Source organism: Salvelinus alpinus, chromosome 8, assembly GCF_045679555.1.
Source record: "Salvelinus alpinus chromosome 8, SLU_Salpinus.1, whole genome shotgun sequence".
Taxonomy (NCBI): Eukaryota; Metazoa; Chordata; class Actinopteri; order Salmoniformes; family Salmonidae; genus Salvelinus; species Salvelinus alpinus.
In genome coordinates, this window is record NC_092093.1 from 4015213 (window position 1) to 4033200 (window position 17988).

Consider the following 17988-nt stretch of genomic DNA (forward strand, 5'->3'; position numbering starts at 1 on the left):
CTCCTGTCTTCTCCTCGGCCTCATCCCTCCTCTTCTCCTGTCTTCTCCTCGGCCTCATCCCTCCTTCTGTTCCTCCTCTTCTCCTGTCTTCTCCTCGGCCTCATCCCTCCTTCTGTTCCTCCTCTTCTCCTGTCTTCTCCTCGGCCTCATCCCTCCTTCTGTTCCTCCTCTTCTCCTGTCTTCTCCTCGGCCTCATCCCTCCTTCTGTTCCTCCTCTTCTCCTGTCTTCTCCTCGGCCTCATCCCTCCTTCTGTTCCTCCTCTTCTCCTGTCTTCTCCTCGGCCTCATCCCTTCTTCTGTTCCTCCTCTTCTCCTGTCTTCTCCTCGGCCTCATCCCTCCTTCTGTTCCTCCTCTTCTCCTGTCTTCTCCTCGGCCTCATCCCTTCTTCTGTTCCTCCTCTTCTCCTGTCTTCTCCTCGGCCTCATCCCTCCTTCTGTTCCTCCTCTTCTCCTGTCTTCTCCTCGGTCTCATCCCTCCTTCTGTTCCTCCTCTTCTCCTGTCTTCTCCTCGGTCTCATCCCTCCTTCTGTTCCTCCTCTTCTCCTGTCTTCTCCTCGGCCTCATCCCTCCTTCTGTTCCTCCTCTTCTCCTGTCTTCTCATCCTCTTCTCCTCAGCCTCATCCCTCCTCTTCTCCTGTCTTCTCCTCAGCCTCATCCCTCCTTCTGTTCCTCCTCTTCTCCTGTCTTCTCCTCAGCCTCATCCCTCCTTCTGTTCCTCCTCTTCTCCTGTCTTCTCATCCTCTTCTCCTCAGCCTCATCCCTCCTCTTCTCCTGTCTTCTCCTCGGCCTCATCCCTCCTTCTGTTCCTCCTCTTCTCCTGTCTTCTCCTCGGCCTCATCCCTCCTTCTGTTCCTCCTCTTCTCAGTTATCCTGTCTTCTGTTACAGTTTTGAACAAACACACACATTTTACAGACCCACACAGTAACCTGTCTGTCTGCATCCCTCCTTCAGACCCACACAGTAACATGTCTGTCTGCATCCCTCCTCAGTGCTCAGTAACCTGTCTGTCTGCATCCCTCCTCAGTGCTCAGTAACCTGTATGTCTGCATCCCTCCTCAGTGCTCAGTAACCTGTCTGTCTGCATCCCTCCTCAGTGCTCAGTAACCTGTCTGTCTGCGTCCCTCCTCAGTGCTCAGTAACCTGTCTGTCTGCATCCCTCCTCATTGCTCAGTAACCTGTCTGTCTGCATCCCTCCTCAGTGCTCAGTAACCTGTCTGTCTGCATCCCTCCTCAGTGCTCAGTAACCTGTCTGTCTGCATCCCTCCTCAGTAACCTGTCTGTCTGCATCCCTCCTCAGTGCTCAGTAACCTGTCTGTCTGCATCCCTCCTCAGTGCTCAGTAACCTGTCTGTCTGCATCCCTCCTCAGTGCTCAGTAACCTGTCTGTCTGCATCCCTCCTCAGTAACCTGTCTGTCTGCATCCCTCCTCAGTGCTCAGTAACCTGTCTGTCTGCATCCCTCCTCAGTGCTCAGTAACCTGTCTGTCTGCATCCCTCCTCAGTAACCTGTCTGTCTGCATCCCTCCTCAGTGCTCAGTAACCTGTCTGTCTGCATCCCTCCTCAGTGCTCAGTAACCTGTCTGTCTGCATCCCTCCTCAGTAACCTGTCTGTCTGCATCCCTCCTCAGTGCTCAGTAACCTGTCTGTCTGCATCCCTCCTCAGTGCTCAGTAACCTGTCTGTCTGCATCCCTCCTCAGTAACCTGTCTGTCTGCATCCCTCCTCAGTGCTCAGTAACCTGTCTGTCTGCATCCCTCCTCAGTAACCTGTCTGTCTGCATCCCTCCTCAGTGCTCAGTAACCTGTATGTCTGCATCCCTCCTCAGTGCTCAGTAACCTGTCTGTCTGCATCCCTCCTCAGTGCTCAGTAACCTGTCTGTCTGCATCCCTCCTCAGTGCTCAGTAACCTGTCTGTCTGCGTCCCTCCTCAGTGCTCAGTAACCTGTCTGTCTGCATCCCTCCTCAGTGCTCAGTAACCTGTCTGTCTGCATCCCTCCTCAGTGCTCAGTAACCTGTCTGTCTGCATCCCTCCTCAGTAACCTGTCTGTCTGCATCCCTCCTCAGTAACCTGTCTGTCTGCATCCCTCCTCAGTGCTCAGTGTGAGCGTAACCCCTGGGTGGTGCTGACCTCTACCTTAATAGAATGCTGCAGAGGTCGCGGGTCAGAGGTCGGACTGGACCTGGGTCAGGAGATCATGAACATGGTCCGCTCCCTCTACCCCTCCAAACACAAACTACCTGCCCAGGTAACACCTACCAGTGTGTGTATAGAACTAGTGTAGTATAATGGTGTTATGTATAGAGCTAGACAGTGTAGTATAATGGTATTATGTGTAGAGCTAGACAGTGTAGTATAATGGTATTATGTGTAGAACTAGACAGTGTAGTATTATGTGTAGAACTAGACAGTGTAGTATAATGGTGTTATGTATAGAGCTAGACAGTGTAGTATAATGGTATTATGTGTAGAGCTAGACAGTGTAGTATAATGGTGTTATGTGTAGAACTAGACAGTGTAGTATAATGGTGTTATGTGTAGAGCTAGACAGTGTAGTATAATGGTATTATGTGTAGAACTAGACAGTGTAGTATAATGGTGTTATGTGTAGAGCTAGACAGTGTAGTATAATGGTATTATGTGTAGAACTAGACAGTGTAGTATAATGGTGTTATGTGTAGAACTAGACAGTGTAGTATTATGTGTAGAACTAGACAGTGTAGTATAATGGTATTATGTGTAGAACTAGACAGTGTAGTATAATGGTGTTATGTATAGAGCTAGACAGTGTAGTATAATGGTATTATGTGTAGAGCTAGACAGTGCAGTATAATGGTGTTATGTGTAGAACTAGACAGTGTAGTATAATGGTGTTATGTGTAGAGCTAGACAGTGTAGTATAATGGTATTATGTGTAGAACTAGACAGTGTAGTATAATGGTGTTATGTGTAGAGCTAGACAGTGTAGTATAATGGTATTATGTGTAGAACTAGACAGTGTAGTATTATGTGTAGAACTAGACAGTGTAGTATAATGGTGTTATGTGTAGAACTAGACAGTGTAGTATAATGGTGTTATGTGTAGAGCTAGACAGTGTAGTATAATGGTATTATGTGTAGAGCTAGACAGTGTAGTATAATGGTGTTATGTGTAGAGCTAGACAGTGTAGTATTATGTGTAGAACTAGACAGTGTAGTATAATGGTGTTATGTGTAGAACTAGACAGTGTAGTATAATGGTGTTATGTGTAGAGCTAGACAGTGTAGTATAATGGTATTATGTGTAGAGCTAGACAGTGTAGTATAATGGTGTTATGTGTAGAGCTAGACAGTGTAGTATAATGGTGTTATGTGTAGAGCTAGACAGTGTAGTATTATGTGTAGAACTAGACAGTGTAGTATAATGGTGTTATGTGTAGAACTAGACAGTGTAGTATAATGGTGTTATGTGTAGAACTAGACAGTGTAGTATTATGTGTAGAACTAGACAGTGTAGTATAATGGTGTTATGTGTAGAGCTAGACAGTGTAGTATAATGGTGTTATGTGTAGAGCTAGACAGTGTAGTATAATGGTATTATGTGTAGAACTAGACAGTGTAGTATAATGGTGTTATGTGTAGAACTAGATAGTGTAGTATAATGGTATTATGTGTAGAACTAGACAGTGTAGTATTATGTGTAGAGCTAGACAGTGTAGTATAATGGTGTTATGTGTAGAGCTAGACAGTGTAGTATAATGGTATTATGTGTAGAGCTAGACAGTGTAGTATAATGGTATTATGTGTAGAACTAGACAGTGTAGTATAATGGTGTTATGTGTAGAACTAGATAGTGTAGTATAATGGTATTATGTGTAGAACTAGACAGTGTAGTATTATGTGTAGAGCTAGACAGTGTAGTATAATGGTGTTATGTGTAGAGCTAGACAGTGTAGTATAATGGTATTATGTGTAGAACTAGACAGTGTAGTATTATGTGTAGAGCTAGACAGTGTAGTATAATGGTATTATGTGTAGAGCTAGACAGTGTAGTATAATGGTATTATATGTAGAACTAGACAGTGTAGTATTATGTGTAGAACTAGACAGTGTAGTATAATGGTGTTATGTATAGAGCTAGACAGTGTAGTATAATGGTATTATGTGTAGAACTAGACAGTGTAGTATAATGGTGTTATGTGTAGAACTAGACAGTGTAGTATAATGGTGTTATGTGTAGAGCTAGACAGTGTAGTATAATGGTATTATGTGTAGAGCTAGACAGTGTAGTATAATGGTATTATGTGTAGAACTAGACAGTGTAGTATTATGTGTAGAACTAGACAGTGTAGTATAATGGTGTTATGTGTAGAGCTAGACAGTGTAGTATAATGGTGTTATGTGTAGAACTAGACAGTGTAGTATAATGGTGTTATGTGTAGAGCTAGACAGTGTAGTATAATGGTATTATGTGTAGAACTAGACAGTTTAGTATAATGGTGTTATGTGTAGAACTAGACAGTGTAGTATAATGGTGTTATGTGTAGAGCTAGACAGTGTAGTATAATGGTATTATGTGTAGAGCTAGACAGTGTAGTATAATGGTATTATGTGTAGAACTAGACAGTGTAGTATTATGTGTAGAACTAGACAGTGTAGTATAATGGTGTTATGTGTAGAGCTAGACAGTGTATTATAATGGTGTTATGTGTAGAACTAGACAGTGTAGTATAATGGTATTATGTGTAGAACTAGACAGTGTAGTATAATGGTATTATGTGTAGAACTAGACAGTTTAGTATAATGGTGTTATGTGTAGAACTAGACAGTGTAGTATTATGTGTAGAACTAGACAGTGTAGTATAATGGTATTATGTGTAGAACTAGACAGTGTAGTATAATGGTGTTATGTGTAGAACTAGACAGTGTAGTATAATGGTATTATGTGTAGAACTAGACAGTGTAGTATAATGGTATTATGTGTAGAACTAGACAGTGTAGTATAATGGTATTATGTGTAGAACTAGACAGTGTAGTATTATGTGTAGAACTAGACAGTGTAGTATAATGGTATTATGTGTAGAACTAGACAGTGTAGTATTATGTGTAGAACTAGACAGTGTAGTATGATGGTGTTATGTGTAGACCTAGACAGTGTAGTATAATGGTATTATGTGTAGAACTAGACAGTGTAGTATAATGGTATTATGTGTAGAACTAGACAGTGTAGTATTATGTGTAGAACTAGACAGTGTAGTATAATGGTGTTATGTGTAGAACTAGACAGTGTAGTATAATGGTGTTATGTGTAGAGCTAGACAGTGTAGTATAATGGTATTATGTGTAGAACTAGACAGTTTAGTATAATGGCGTTATGTGTAGAACTAGACAGTGTAGTATAATGGTGTTATGTGTAGAGCTAGACAGTGTAGTATAATGGTATTATGTGTAGAGCTAGACAGTGTAGTATAATGGTATTATGTGTAGAACTAGACAGTGTAGTATTATGTGTAGAACTAGACAGTGTAGTATAATGGTGTTATGTGTAGAGCTAGACAGTGTATTATAATGGTGTTATGTGTAGAACTAGACAGTGTAGTATAATGGTATTATGTGTAGAACTAGACAGTGTAGTATAATGGTATTATGTGTAGAACTAGACAGTGTAGTATAATGGTGTTATGTGTAGAACTAGACAGTGTAGTATTATGTGTAGAACTAGACAGTGTAGTATAATGGTATTATGTGTAGAACTAGACAGTGTAGTATAATGGTGTTATGTGTAGAACTAGACAGTGTAGTATAATGGTATTATGTGTAGAACTAGACAGTGTAGTATAATGGTATTATGTGTAGAACTAGACAGTGTAGTATAATGGTATTATGTGTAGAACTAGACAGTGTAGTATTATGTGTAGAACTAGACAGTGTAGTATAATGGTATTATGTGTAGAACTAGACAGTGTAGTATTATGTGTAGAACTAGACAGTGTAGTATAATGGTGTTTTGTGTAGAACTAGACAGTGTAGTATTATGTGTAGAACTAGACAGTGTAGTATTATGGTGTTATGTGTAGAACTAGACAGTGTATTATAATGGTATTATGTGTAGAACTAGACAGTGTAGTATAATGGTATTATGTGTAGAACTAGACAGTGTAGTATAATGGTGTTATGTGTAGAACTAGACAGTGTAGTATAATTGTGTTCTGTATAGAACTAGACAGTGTAGTATAATGGTATTATGTGTAGAACTAGACAGTGTAGTATTATGTGTAGAACTAGGCAGTGTAGTATAATGGTATTATGTGTAGAACTAGACAGTGTAGTATTATGTGTAGAACTAGACAGTGTAGTATAATGGTGTTATGTGTAGACCTAGACAGTGTAGTATAATGGTATTATGTGTAGAACTAGACAGTGTAGTATAATGGTATTATGTGTAGAACTAGACAGTGTAGTATTATGTGTAGAACTAGACAGTGTAGTATAATGGTATTATGTGAAGAACTAGACATTGTAGTATAATGGTGGTATGTGTAGAACTAGACAGTGTAGTATAATGGTGGTATGTGTAGAACTAGACAGTGTAGTATAATGGTATTATGTGTAGACCTAGACAGTGTAGTATAATGGTAGTATGTGTAGAACTAGACAGTGTAGTATTATGTGTAGAACTAGACAGTGTAGTATAATGGTGTTATGTGTAGAGCTAGACAGTGTAGTATAATGGTATTATGTGTAGAACTAGACAGTGTAGTATTATGGTATTATGTGTAGAACTAGATAGTGTAGTATAATGGTATTATGTGTAGAGCTAGACAGTGTATTATAATGGTATTATGTGTAGAGCTAGACAGTGTAGTATAATGGTATTATGTATAGAACTAGATAGTGTAGTATAATGGTATTATGTGTAGAGCTAGACAGTGTAGTATTATGTGTAGAGCTAGACAGTGTAGTATAATGATATTATGTGTAGAACTAGACAGTGTAGTATTATGTGTAGAACTAGACAGTGTAGTATAATGGTGTTTTGTGTAGAACTAGACAGTGTAGTATTATGTGTAGAACTAGACAGTGTAGTATTATGGTGTTATGTGTAGAACTAGACAGTGTAGTATAATGGTATTATGTGTAGAACTAGACAGTGTAGTATAATGGTATTATGTGTAGAACTAGACAGTGTAGTATAATGGTGTTATGTGTAGAACTAGACAGTGTAGTATAATGGTGTTATGTGTAGAACTAGACAGTGTAGTATAATGGTATTATGTGTAGAACTAGACAGTGTAGTATAATGGTATTATGTGTAGAACTAGACAGTGTAGTATAATGGTGTTATGTGTAGAACTAGACAGTGTAGTATAATGGTGTTATGTGTAGAACTAGACAGTGTAGTATAATGGTATTATGTGTAGAACTAGACAGTGTAGTATAATGGTATTATGTGTAGAACTAGACAGTGTAGTATAATGGTATTATGTGTAGAACTAGACAGTGTAGTGTAATGGTATTATGTGTAGAACTAGACAGTGTAGTATTATGTGTAGAACTAGACAGTGTAGTATAATGGTGTTATGTGTAGAACTAGACAGTGTAGTATAATGGTGTTATGTGTAGAACTAGACAGTGTAGTATTATGTGTACAACTAGACAGTGTAGTATTATGTGTAGAACTAGACAGTGTAGTATAATGGTATTATGTGTAGAACTAGACAGTGTAGTATAATGGTATTATGTGTAGAACTAGACAGTGTAGTATAATGGTGTTATGTGTAGAACTAGACAGTGTAGTATAATGGTATTATGTGTAGAACTAGACAGTGTAGTATAATGGTATTATGTGTAGAACTAGACAGTCTAGTATAATGGTATTATGTGTAGAGCTAGACAGTGTAGTATAATGGTATTATGTGTAGAACTAGACAGTGTAGTATAATGGTGTTATGTGTAAAACTAGACAGTGTAGTATAATGGTATTATGTGTAGAACTAGACAGTGTAGTATAATGGTATTATGTGTAGAGCTAGACAGTGTAGTATAATGGTATTATGTGTAGAACTAGACAGTGTAGTATAATGGTGTTATGTGTAGAACTAGACAGTGTAGTATAATGGTATTATGTGTAGAACTAGACAGTGTAGTATAATGGTATTATGTGTAGAGCTAGACAGTGTAGTATAATGGTATTATGTGTAGAACTAGACAGTGTAGTATAATGGTGTTATGTGTAGAACTAGACAGTGTAGTATAATGATATTATGTGTAGAACTAGACAGTGTAGTATAATGGTATTATGTGTAGAACTAGACAGTGTAGTATTATGTGTAGAACTAGACAGTGTAGTATAATGGTATTATGTGTAGAACTAGACAGTGTAGTATAATGGTATTATGTGTAGAACTAGACAGTGTAGTATAATGGTGTTATGTGTAGAACTAGACAGTGTAGTATAATGGTATTATGTGTAGAACTAGACAGTGTAGTATACTGGTATTATGTGTAGAACTAGACAGTGTAGTATAATGGTATTATGTGTAGAACTAGACAGTGTAGTGTAATGGTATTATGTGTAGAACTAGACAGTGTAGTATAATGTGTAGAACTAGACAGTGTAGTATAATGGTATTATGTGTAGAACTAGACAGTGTAGTATTATGTGTAGAACTAGACAGTGTAGTATAATGGTGTTATGTGTAGAACTAGACAGTGTAGTATAATGGTGTGTGAATAGCGTTATTACTGGTAATAGTACTACCCCTAAGGTAATCTCTGTGTGTAGAACTAGACAGTGTAGTATAATGGTATTATGTATAGAACTAGATAGTGTAGTATAATGGTATTATGTGTAGAGCTAGACAGTGTAGTATTATGTGTAGAGCTAGACAGTGTAGTATAATGATATTATGTGTAGAACTAGACAGTGTAGTATAATGGTATTATGTGTAGAACTAGACAGTGTAGTATAATGGTATTTTGTGTAGAGCTAGACAGTGTAGTATAATGGTATTATGTGTAGAACTAGACAGTGTAGTATAATGGTGTTATGTGTAGAACTAGACAGTGTAGTATAATGGTATTATGTGTAGAACTAGACAGTGTAGTATTATGTGTAGAACTAGACAGTGTAGTATTATGTGTAGAACTAGACAGTGTAGTATAATGGTGTTATGTGTAGAACTAGACAGTGTAGTATTATGTGTAGAACTAGACAGTGTAGTATAATGGTATTATGTGTAGAACTAGACAGTGTAGTATAATGTGTAGAACTAGACAGTGTAGTATAATGGTGTTATGTGTAGAACTAGACAGTGTAGTATAATGGTGTTATGTGTAGAACTAGACAGTGTAGTATTATGGTATTATGTGTAGAACTAGACAGTGTAGTATAATGGTGTTATGTGTAGAACTAGACAGTGTAGTATAATGGTGTTATGTGTAGAACTAGACAGTGTAGTCTAATGGTGTTATGTGTAGAACTAGACAGTGTAGTATTATGGTATTATGTGTAGAACTAGACAGTGTAGTATAATGGTGTTATGTGTAGAACTAGACAGTGTAGTATAATGGTGTGTGAATAGCGTTATTACTGGTAATAGTACTACCCCTAAGGTAATCTCTGTGTGTAGAACTAGACAGTGTAGTATAATGGTATTATGTATAGAACTAGATAGTGTAGTATAATGGTATTATGTGTAGAGCTAGACAGTGTAGTATTATGTGTAGAGCTAGACAGTGTAGTATAATGATATTATGTGTAGAACTAGACAGTGTAGTATTATGTGTAGAACTAGACAGTGTAGTATAATGGTGTTTTGTGTAGAACTAGACAGTGTAGTATTATGTGTAGAACTAGACAGTGTAGAACTAGACAGTGTAGTATAATGGTATTTTGTGTAGAGCTAGACAGTGTAGTATAATGGTATTATGTGTAGAACTAGACAGTGTAGTATAATGGTGTTATGTGTAGAACTAGACAGTGTAGTATAATGGTATTATGTGTAGAACTAGACAGTGTAGTATTATGTGTAGAACTAGACAGTGTAGTATTATGTGTAGAACTAGACAGTGTAGTATAATGGTGTTATGTGTAGAACTAGACAGTGTAGTATTATGTGTAGAACTAGACAGTGTAGTATAATGGTATTATGTGTAGAACTAGACAGTGTAGTATAATGTGTAGAACTAGACAGTGTAGTATAATGGTGTTATGTGTAGAACTAGACAGTGTAGTATAATGGTGTTATGTGTAGAACTAGACAGTGTAGTATTATGGTATTATGTGTAGAACTAGACAGTGTAGTATAATGGTGTTATGTGTAGAACTAGACAGTGTAGTATAATGGTGTTATGTGTAGAACTAGACAGTGTAGTCTAATGGTGTTATGTGTAGAACTAGACAGTGTAGTATTATGGTATTATGTGTAGAACTAGACAGTGTAGTATAATGGTGTTATGTGTAGAACTAGACAGTGTAGTATAATGGTGTGTGAATAGCGTTATTACTGGTAATAGTACTACCCCTAAGGTAATCTCTGTGTGTAGAACTAGACAGTGTAGTATAATGGTATTATGTATAGAACTAGATAGTGTAGTATAATGGTATTATGTGTAGAGCTAGACAGTGTAGTATTATGTGTAGAGCTAGACAGTGTAGTATAATGATATTATGTGTAGAACTAGACAGTGTAGTATTATGTGTAGAACTAGACAGTGTAGTATAATGGTGTTTTGTGTAGAACTAGACAGTGTAGTATTATGTGTAGAACTAGACAGTGTAGTATTATGGTGTTATGTGTAGAACTAGACAGTGTAGTATAATGGTATTATGTGTAGAACTAGACAGTGTAGTATAATGGTATTATGTGTAGAACTAGACAGTGTAGTATAATGGTGTTATGTGTAGAACTAGACAGTGTAGTATAATGGTGTTCTGTATAGAACTAGACAGTGTAGTATAATGGTATTATGTGTAGAACTAGACAGTGTAGTATTATGTGTAGAACTAGGCAGTGTAGTATAATGGTATTATGTGTAGAACTAGACAGTGTAGTATTATGTGTAGAACTAGACAGTGTAGTATAATGGTGTTATGTGTAGACCTAGACAGTGTAGTATAATGGTATTATGTGTAGAACTAGACAGTGTAGTATAATGGTATTATGTGTAGAACTAGACAGTGTAGTATTATGTGTAGAACTAGACAGTGTAGTATAATGGTATTATGTGAAGAACTAGACATTGTAGTATAATGGTGGTATGTGTAGAACTAGACAGTGTAGTATAATGGTGGTATGTGTAGAACTAGACAGTGTAGTATAATGGTATTATGTGTAGACCTAGACAGTGTAGTATAATGGTAGTATGTGTAGAACTAGACAGTGTAGTATTATGTGTAGAACTAGACAGTGTAGTATAATGGTGTTATGTGTAGAGCTAGACAGTGTAGTATAATGGTATTATGTGTAGAACTAGACAGTGTAGTATTATGGTATTATGTGTAGAACTAGATAGTGTAGTATAATGGTATTATGTGTAGAGCTAGACAGTGTATTATAATGGTATTATGTGTAGAGCTAGACAGTGTAGTATAATGGTATTATGTATAGAACTAGATAGTGTAGTATAATGGTATTATGTGTAGAGCTAGACAGTGTAGTATTATGTGTAGAGCTAGACAGTGTAGTATAATGATATTATGTGTAGAACTAGACAGTGTAGTATTATGTGTAGAACTAGACAGTGTAGTATAATGGTGTTTTGTGTAGAACTAGACAGTGTAGTATTATGTGTAGAACTAGACAGTGTAGTATTATGGTGTTATGTGTAGAACTAGACAGTGTAGTATAATGGTATTATGTGTAGAACTAGACAGTGTAGTATAATGGTATTATGTGTAGAACTAGACAGTGTAGTATAATGGTGTTATGTGTAGAACTAGACAGTGTAGTATAATGGTGTTATGTGTAGAACTAGACAGTGTAGTATAATGGTATTATGTGTAGAACTAGACAGTGTAGTATAATGGTATTATGTGTAGAACTAGACAGTGTAGTATAATGGTGTTATGTGTAGAACTAGACAGTGTAGTATAATGGTATTATGTGTAGAACTAGACAGTGTAGTATAATGGTATTATGTGTAGAACTAGACAGTGTAGTATAATGGTATTATGTGTAGAACTAGACAGTGTAGTGTAATGGTATTATGTGTAGAACTAGACAGTGTAGTATTATGTGTAGAACTAGACAGTGTAGTATAATGGTGTTATGTGTAGAACTAGACAGTGTAGTATAATGGTGTTATGTGTAGAACTAGACAGTGTAGTATTATGTGTACAACTAGACAGTGTAGTATTATGTGTAGAACTAGACAGTGTAGTATAATGGTATTATGTGTAGAACTAGACAGTGTAGTATAATGGTATTATGTGTAGAACTAGACAGTGTAGTATAATGGTGTTATGTGTAGAACTAGACAGTGTAGTATAATGGTATTATGTGTAGAACTAGACAGTGTAGTATAATGGTATTATGTGTAGAACTAGACAGTGTAGTATAATGGTATTATGTGTAGAACTAGACAGTGTAGTGTAATGGTATTATGTGTAGAACTAGACAGTGTAGTATTATGTGTAGAACTAGACAGTGTAGTATAATGGTGTTATGTGTAGAACTAGACAGTGTAGTATAATGGTGTTATGTGTAGAACTAGACAGTGTAGTATTATGTGTACAACTAGACAGTGTAGTATTATGTGTAGAACTAGACAGTGTAGTATAATGGTATTATGTGTAGAACTAGACAGTGTAGTATAATGGTGTTATGTGTAGAACTAGACAGTGTAGTATAATGGTATTATGTGTAGAACTAGACAGTGTAGTATAATGGTATTATGTGTAGAACTAGACAGTGTAGTATAATGGTATTATGTGTAGAGCTAGACAGTGTAGTATAATGGTGTTATGTGTAAAACTAGACAGTGTAGTATAATGGTATTATGTGTAGAACTAGACAGTGTAGTATAATGGTATTATGTGTAGAGCTAGACAGTGTAGTATAATGGTATTATGTGTAGAACTAGACAGTGTAGTATAATGGTGTTATGTGTAGAACTAGACAGTGTAGTATAATGGTATTATGTGTAGAACTAGACAGTGTAGTATAATGGTATTATGTGTAGAGCTAGACAGTGTAGTATAATGGTATTATGTGTAGAACTAGACAGTGTAGTATAATGGTGTTATGTGTAGAACTAGACAGTGTAGTATAATGGTATTATGTGTAGAACTAGACAGTGTAGTATAATGGTATTATGTGTAGAACTAGACAGTGTAGTATTATGTGTAGAACTAGACAGTGTAGTATAATGGTATTATGTGTAGAACTAGACAGTGTAGTATAATGGTATTATGTGTAGAACTAGACAGTGTAGTATAATGGTGTTATGTGTAGAACTAGACAGTGTAGTATAATGGTATTATGTGTAGAACTAGACAGTGTAGTATACTGGTATTATGTGTAGAACTAGACAGTGTAGTATAATGGTATTATGTGTAGAACTAGACAGTGTAGTGTAATGGTATTATGTGTAGAACTAGACAGTGTAGTATAATGTGTAGAACTAGACAGTGTAGTATAATGGTATTATGTGTAGAACTAGACAGTGTAGTATTATGTGTAGAACTAGACAGTGTAGTATAATGGTGTTATGTGTAGAACTAGACAGTGTAGTATAATGGTGTTATGTGTAGAACTAGACAGTGTAGTATTATGTGTAGAACTAGACAGTGTAGTATAATGGTATTATGTGTAGAACTAGACAGTGTAGTATAATGGTATTATGTGTAGAACTAGACAGTGTAGTATAATGGTATTATGTGTAGAACTAGACAGTGTAGTATAATGGTGTTATGTGTAGAACTAGACAGTGTAGTATAATGGTATTATGTGTAGAACTAGACAGTGTAGTATAATGGTATTATGTGTAGAACTAGACAGTGTAGTATAATGGTATTTTGTGTAGAGCTAGACAGTGTAGTATAATGGTATTATGTGTAGAACTAGACAGTGTAGTATAATGGTGTTATGTGTAGAACTAGACAGTGTAGTATAATGGTATTATGTGTAGAACTAGACAGTGTAGTATTATGTGTAGAACTAGACAGTGTAGTATTATGTGTAGAACTAGACAGTGTAGTATAATGGTGTTATGTGTAGAACTAGACAGTGTAGTATTATGTGTAGAACTAGACAGTGTAGTATAATGGTATTATGTGTAGAACTAGACAGTGTAGTATAATGTGTAGAACTAGACAGTGTAGTATAATGGTGTTATGTGTAGAACTAGACAGTGTAGTATTATGGTATTATGTGTAGAACTAGACAGTGTAGTATAATGGTGTTATGTGTAGAACTAGACAGTGTAGTATAATGGTGTTATGTGTAGAACTAGACAGTGTAGTCTAATGGTGTTATGTGTAGAACTAGACAGTGTAGTATTATGGTATTATGTGTAGAACTAGACAGTGTAGTATAATGGTGTTATGTGTAGAACTAGACAGTGTAGTATAATGGTGTGTGAATAGCGTTATTACTGGTAATAGTACTACCCCTAAGGTAATCTCTGTGTGTAGAACTAGACAGTGTAGTATAATGGTATTATGTGTAGAACTAGACAGTGTAGTATAATGGTGTTATGTGTAGAACTAGACAGTGTAGTATTATGGTATTATGTGTAGAACTAGACAGTGTAGTATAATGGTATTATGTGTAGAACTAGACAGTGTAGTATAATGGTGTTATGTGTAGAACTAGACAGTGTAGTATTATGGTGTTATGTGTGAATAGCGTTGTGATATTACTGGTACTACCCCAAAGGTAATCTCTGTGTGTAGAACTAGACAGTGTAGTATAATGGTGTTATGTGTAGAACTAGACAGTGTAGTATTATGTGTAGAACTAGACAGTGTAGTATAATGGTGTTATGTGTGAATAGCGTTGTGTTATTACTGGTACTACCCCAAAGGTAATCTGTGTGGAGAGGAGATGACTGTTTCACTCTGAACACTGATTTAATTGAAAGCCTATAGAATGAAACCACTAGAGCATGATGGGAGAGCGATGGCCTTGTGATATCCATATATTACCACCAGCACCACTCAGCCATGCGGCTCTCTTTTTAACATGTACTGCATATGTCCCTCCCTCCTTCTCCCCCTCCCCCCCCCCCCTCCCTCACCCTCCCTCACCCCCCTCACCCTCCTCCTCCCCCTCCCTCCTCCTCCCCTCCCTCCTTCTCCCTCCTCCCCCCTCTCCCTCCTCCCCCTCCCCCTCCCTCCTTCTCCCCATCCCTCCCCCCTTCCCTCCTTCCCCCCCTCCCTCCTCCCCGTCCCTCCCCCTCCTCCTCCTCTCCCTCCTCCTCTCCCTCCCTCCCTCCTCCCCCTCCCTCCCTCACTCCCTCCTTCTCCCCCTCCCTACTCCTTCCCCCCTCACCCCCCCCTCCTTCCCTCCTCATCCCTCCCTCCTTCCCTCCCTCCTTCCCTCCTCATCCCTCCTCATCCCTCCCTCCTTCTCCCCCCTCCCTCCTCCTTCCCCCCTCACCCCCCCCTCCTTCCCTCCCTCCTTCTCCCCCCTCCTCCTTCCCCCTCACCGCCCCTCCTTCCCTCCTCATCCCTCCCTCCCTCCCTCCTTCTCCCCCCTCCTTCCCTCCGCATCCCTCCCTCTTTCCCTCCTCCTCACTCCCTCACTCCTCATTCCTACCTCCGTCCCCCTCCCTCCTCATCCCTCCTTCCCTCCCCTCCTTCCCTCCCTCTCCCTACAGTGTATCAGACACATGTCCTCTCTGCTCCTGGATCAACCAGGCCTACGGCTCCCAGCTCTCAAACTGATGACCGAGAGTGAAGACCCCCAGCTGTTAGAGCTGGCCCTGGATCAGATCAACAACATCACCGAGGTAACAAACAGACTCTATTGATCCGTATGACTCACAGAATGGGTCTTCTGCTCCGTGTGACTCACAGAATGGGTCTTCTGCTCCGTATGACACACAGAATGGGTCTTCTGCTCCGTATGACACACAGAATGGGTCTTCTGCTCCGTATGACACACAGAATGGGTCTTCTGCTCCGTATGACTCACAGAATGGGTCTTCTGCTCCGTATGACACACAGAATGGGTCTTCTGCTCCGTATGACACACAGAATGGGTCTTCTGCTCCGTATGACACACAGAATGGGTCTTCTGCTCCGTATGACACACAGAATGGATCTTCTGCTCCGTATGACACACAGAATGGGTCTTCTGCTCCGTATGACACACAGAATGGGTCTTCTGCTCCGTATGACACACAGAATGGGTCTTCTGCTCCGTATGACACACAGAATGGGTCCTCTGCTCCGTATGACACACAGAATGGGTCTTCTGCTCCGTATGACTCACAGAATGGGTCTTCTGCTCCGTGTGACTCACAGAATGGGTCTTCTGCTCCGTATGACTCACAGAATGGGTCTTCTGCTCCGTATGACACACAGAATGGGTCTTCTGCTCCGTATGACTCACAGAATGGGTCTTCTGCTCCGTATGACACACAGAATGGGTCTTCTGCTCCGTATGACACACAGAATGGGTCTTCTGCTCCGTGTGACACACAGAATGGGTCTTCTGCTCCGTATGACACACAGAAGTGGTTGTAGAGGCTGGATCACCCAGCTGTTTAGGAGCTAGAAAATGTTTAGATGTCGTTAGATAACTCAGATAAGGACTGTCTCAGTAGGCTTCTTGTTTTCTCCGGTGTTTTTAACCTTGTACCCTCCTCTCTCTCAGGTGTGTGACTCTACCTGCGACCCAGAGCTCCTGTCTCTCCTGCTAGATGCCGGTCTCCTGGTGGGGTGTGTATCGTCCCCCCTCTACCCTCCTCTCAGCGCCCACCTGCTCTCCAGACACCGGGAGGGAAGATGGGACGTGGAGAAGGCCGCGACGGAGCTCCTCCAGGCTGGGTACCGAGCTCAGGCCGGCTCCCTGCTTCTGACCTCCCGTGGAACCCACCCGGGCCTCAGCACGTTTAACACAGCGCTCACTGTCATTAAGAAGTGGCTCTGAGGTACTGGAGAGGAAGCCAGACAGACGCTGTGTTACTAATGTTATCTATTCATTACTAGAAATCAAATTGGCCCTGAAAACCCCCCGACACTGAGTGGCTGGGTGTTGTCGCACGCACGTGCACCAGCTCTCTCACACACGTGCACCAGCTCTCTCACACTAGCACTGTAATTGGCTAATAGGGTGTTGTTATTATTGTTGTTGTTGTTAAGTGAAGACCTGTGCCGCTGTGTCTACGATTGGCTGTCCAGTGTTCTGACACACGCTACACGTGCTTTGACCTGAAATATAACACGAATCATTAAATCCGTATTAATCCAAAATAAATACTAATTGTGTAGTCGTACAATTTATTAAGTTGGAAGGTAATTTGTGATGATTTGAAATGGATAAGCACCGTGTAATGAGCTGGTTTTCCTGGTTCTTTTCCAGTGGTTTGTTGAGTCGTATTCCTGGATCCACACGGAGTCGTATGACAGACTATTTATGAGGTCTGGAAAACATCTGAAACTTTTCTTTTGGCTCTCTTCTTCTCTTCTTCAGAGACTGTAGGGGGAGAGAGTAGGGAGGGAGGGAGAGTGAGTGGGGAGGGAGGGGGAGGGAGGAAGGGAGAGAGGGGGAGGGAGGAAGGGAGAGAGAGGGTGAGAGCGGAGGAAAATAACATTGGCCCCTCAGGGGAAGAGAACAAGGAGAGACGTTATCTCTTTCTAAGAATGCATTTAACTCTCGTCTAAGAGTCCTTTGTGGCGCAGTGGGAGAGAAGAGAGGGAAGCCCCTGTTCCTGTGCAGACAGAACAGTGGGAGAGGAGAGAGGGAAGCCCCTGTTCCTGTGCAGACAGAACAGTGGGAGAGAAGAGAGGGAAGCCCCTGTTCCTGTGCAGACAGAACAGTGGGAGAGAAGAGAGGAAAGCC

At 39.4% G+C, this 17988-nt stretch overlaps 1 protein-coding gene across 1 annotated transcript in view; it reads left to right on the forward strand.

The window, feature by feature from the left end:
• nbas (NBAS subunit of NRZ tethering complex) overlaps positions 1-17403 on the forward strand; it is a 400078-nt gene extending 382675 nt beyond the window's left edge. Inside the window, exons 52-54 of the mRNA XM_071412456.1 lie at positions 2090-2243; positions 15800-15931; positions 16801-17403. Coding sequence (XP_071268557.1) covers positions 2090-2243; positions 15800-15931; positions 16801-17076 — 562 coding nt within the window. The 3' untranslated portion in view covers positions 17077-17403. The remainder of the gene's footprint in view (positions 1-2089; positions 2244-15799; positions 15932-16800) is intronic.
• Positions 17404-17988: the final 585 nt, after the last annotated feature.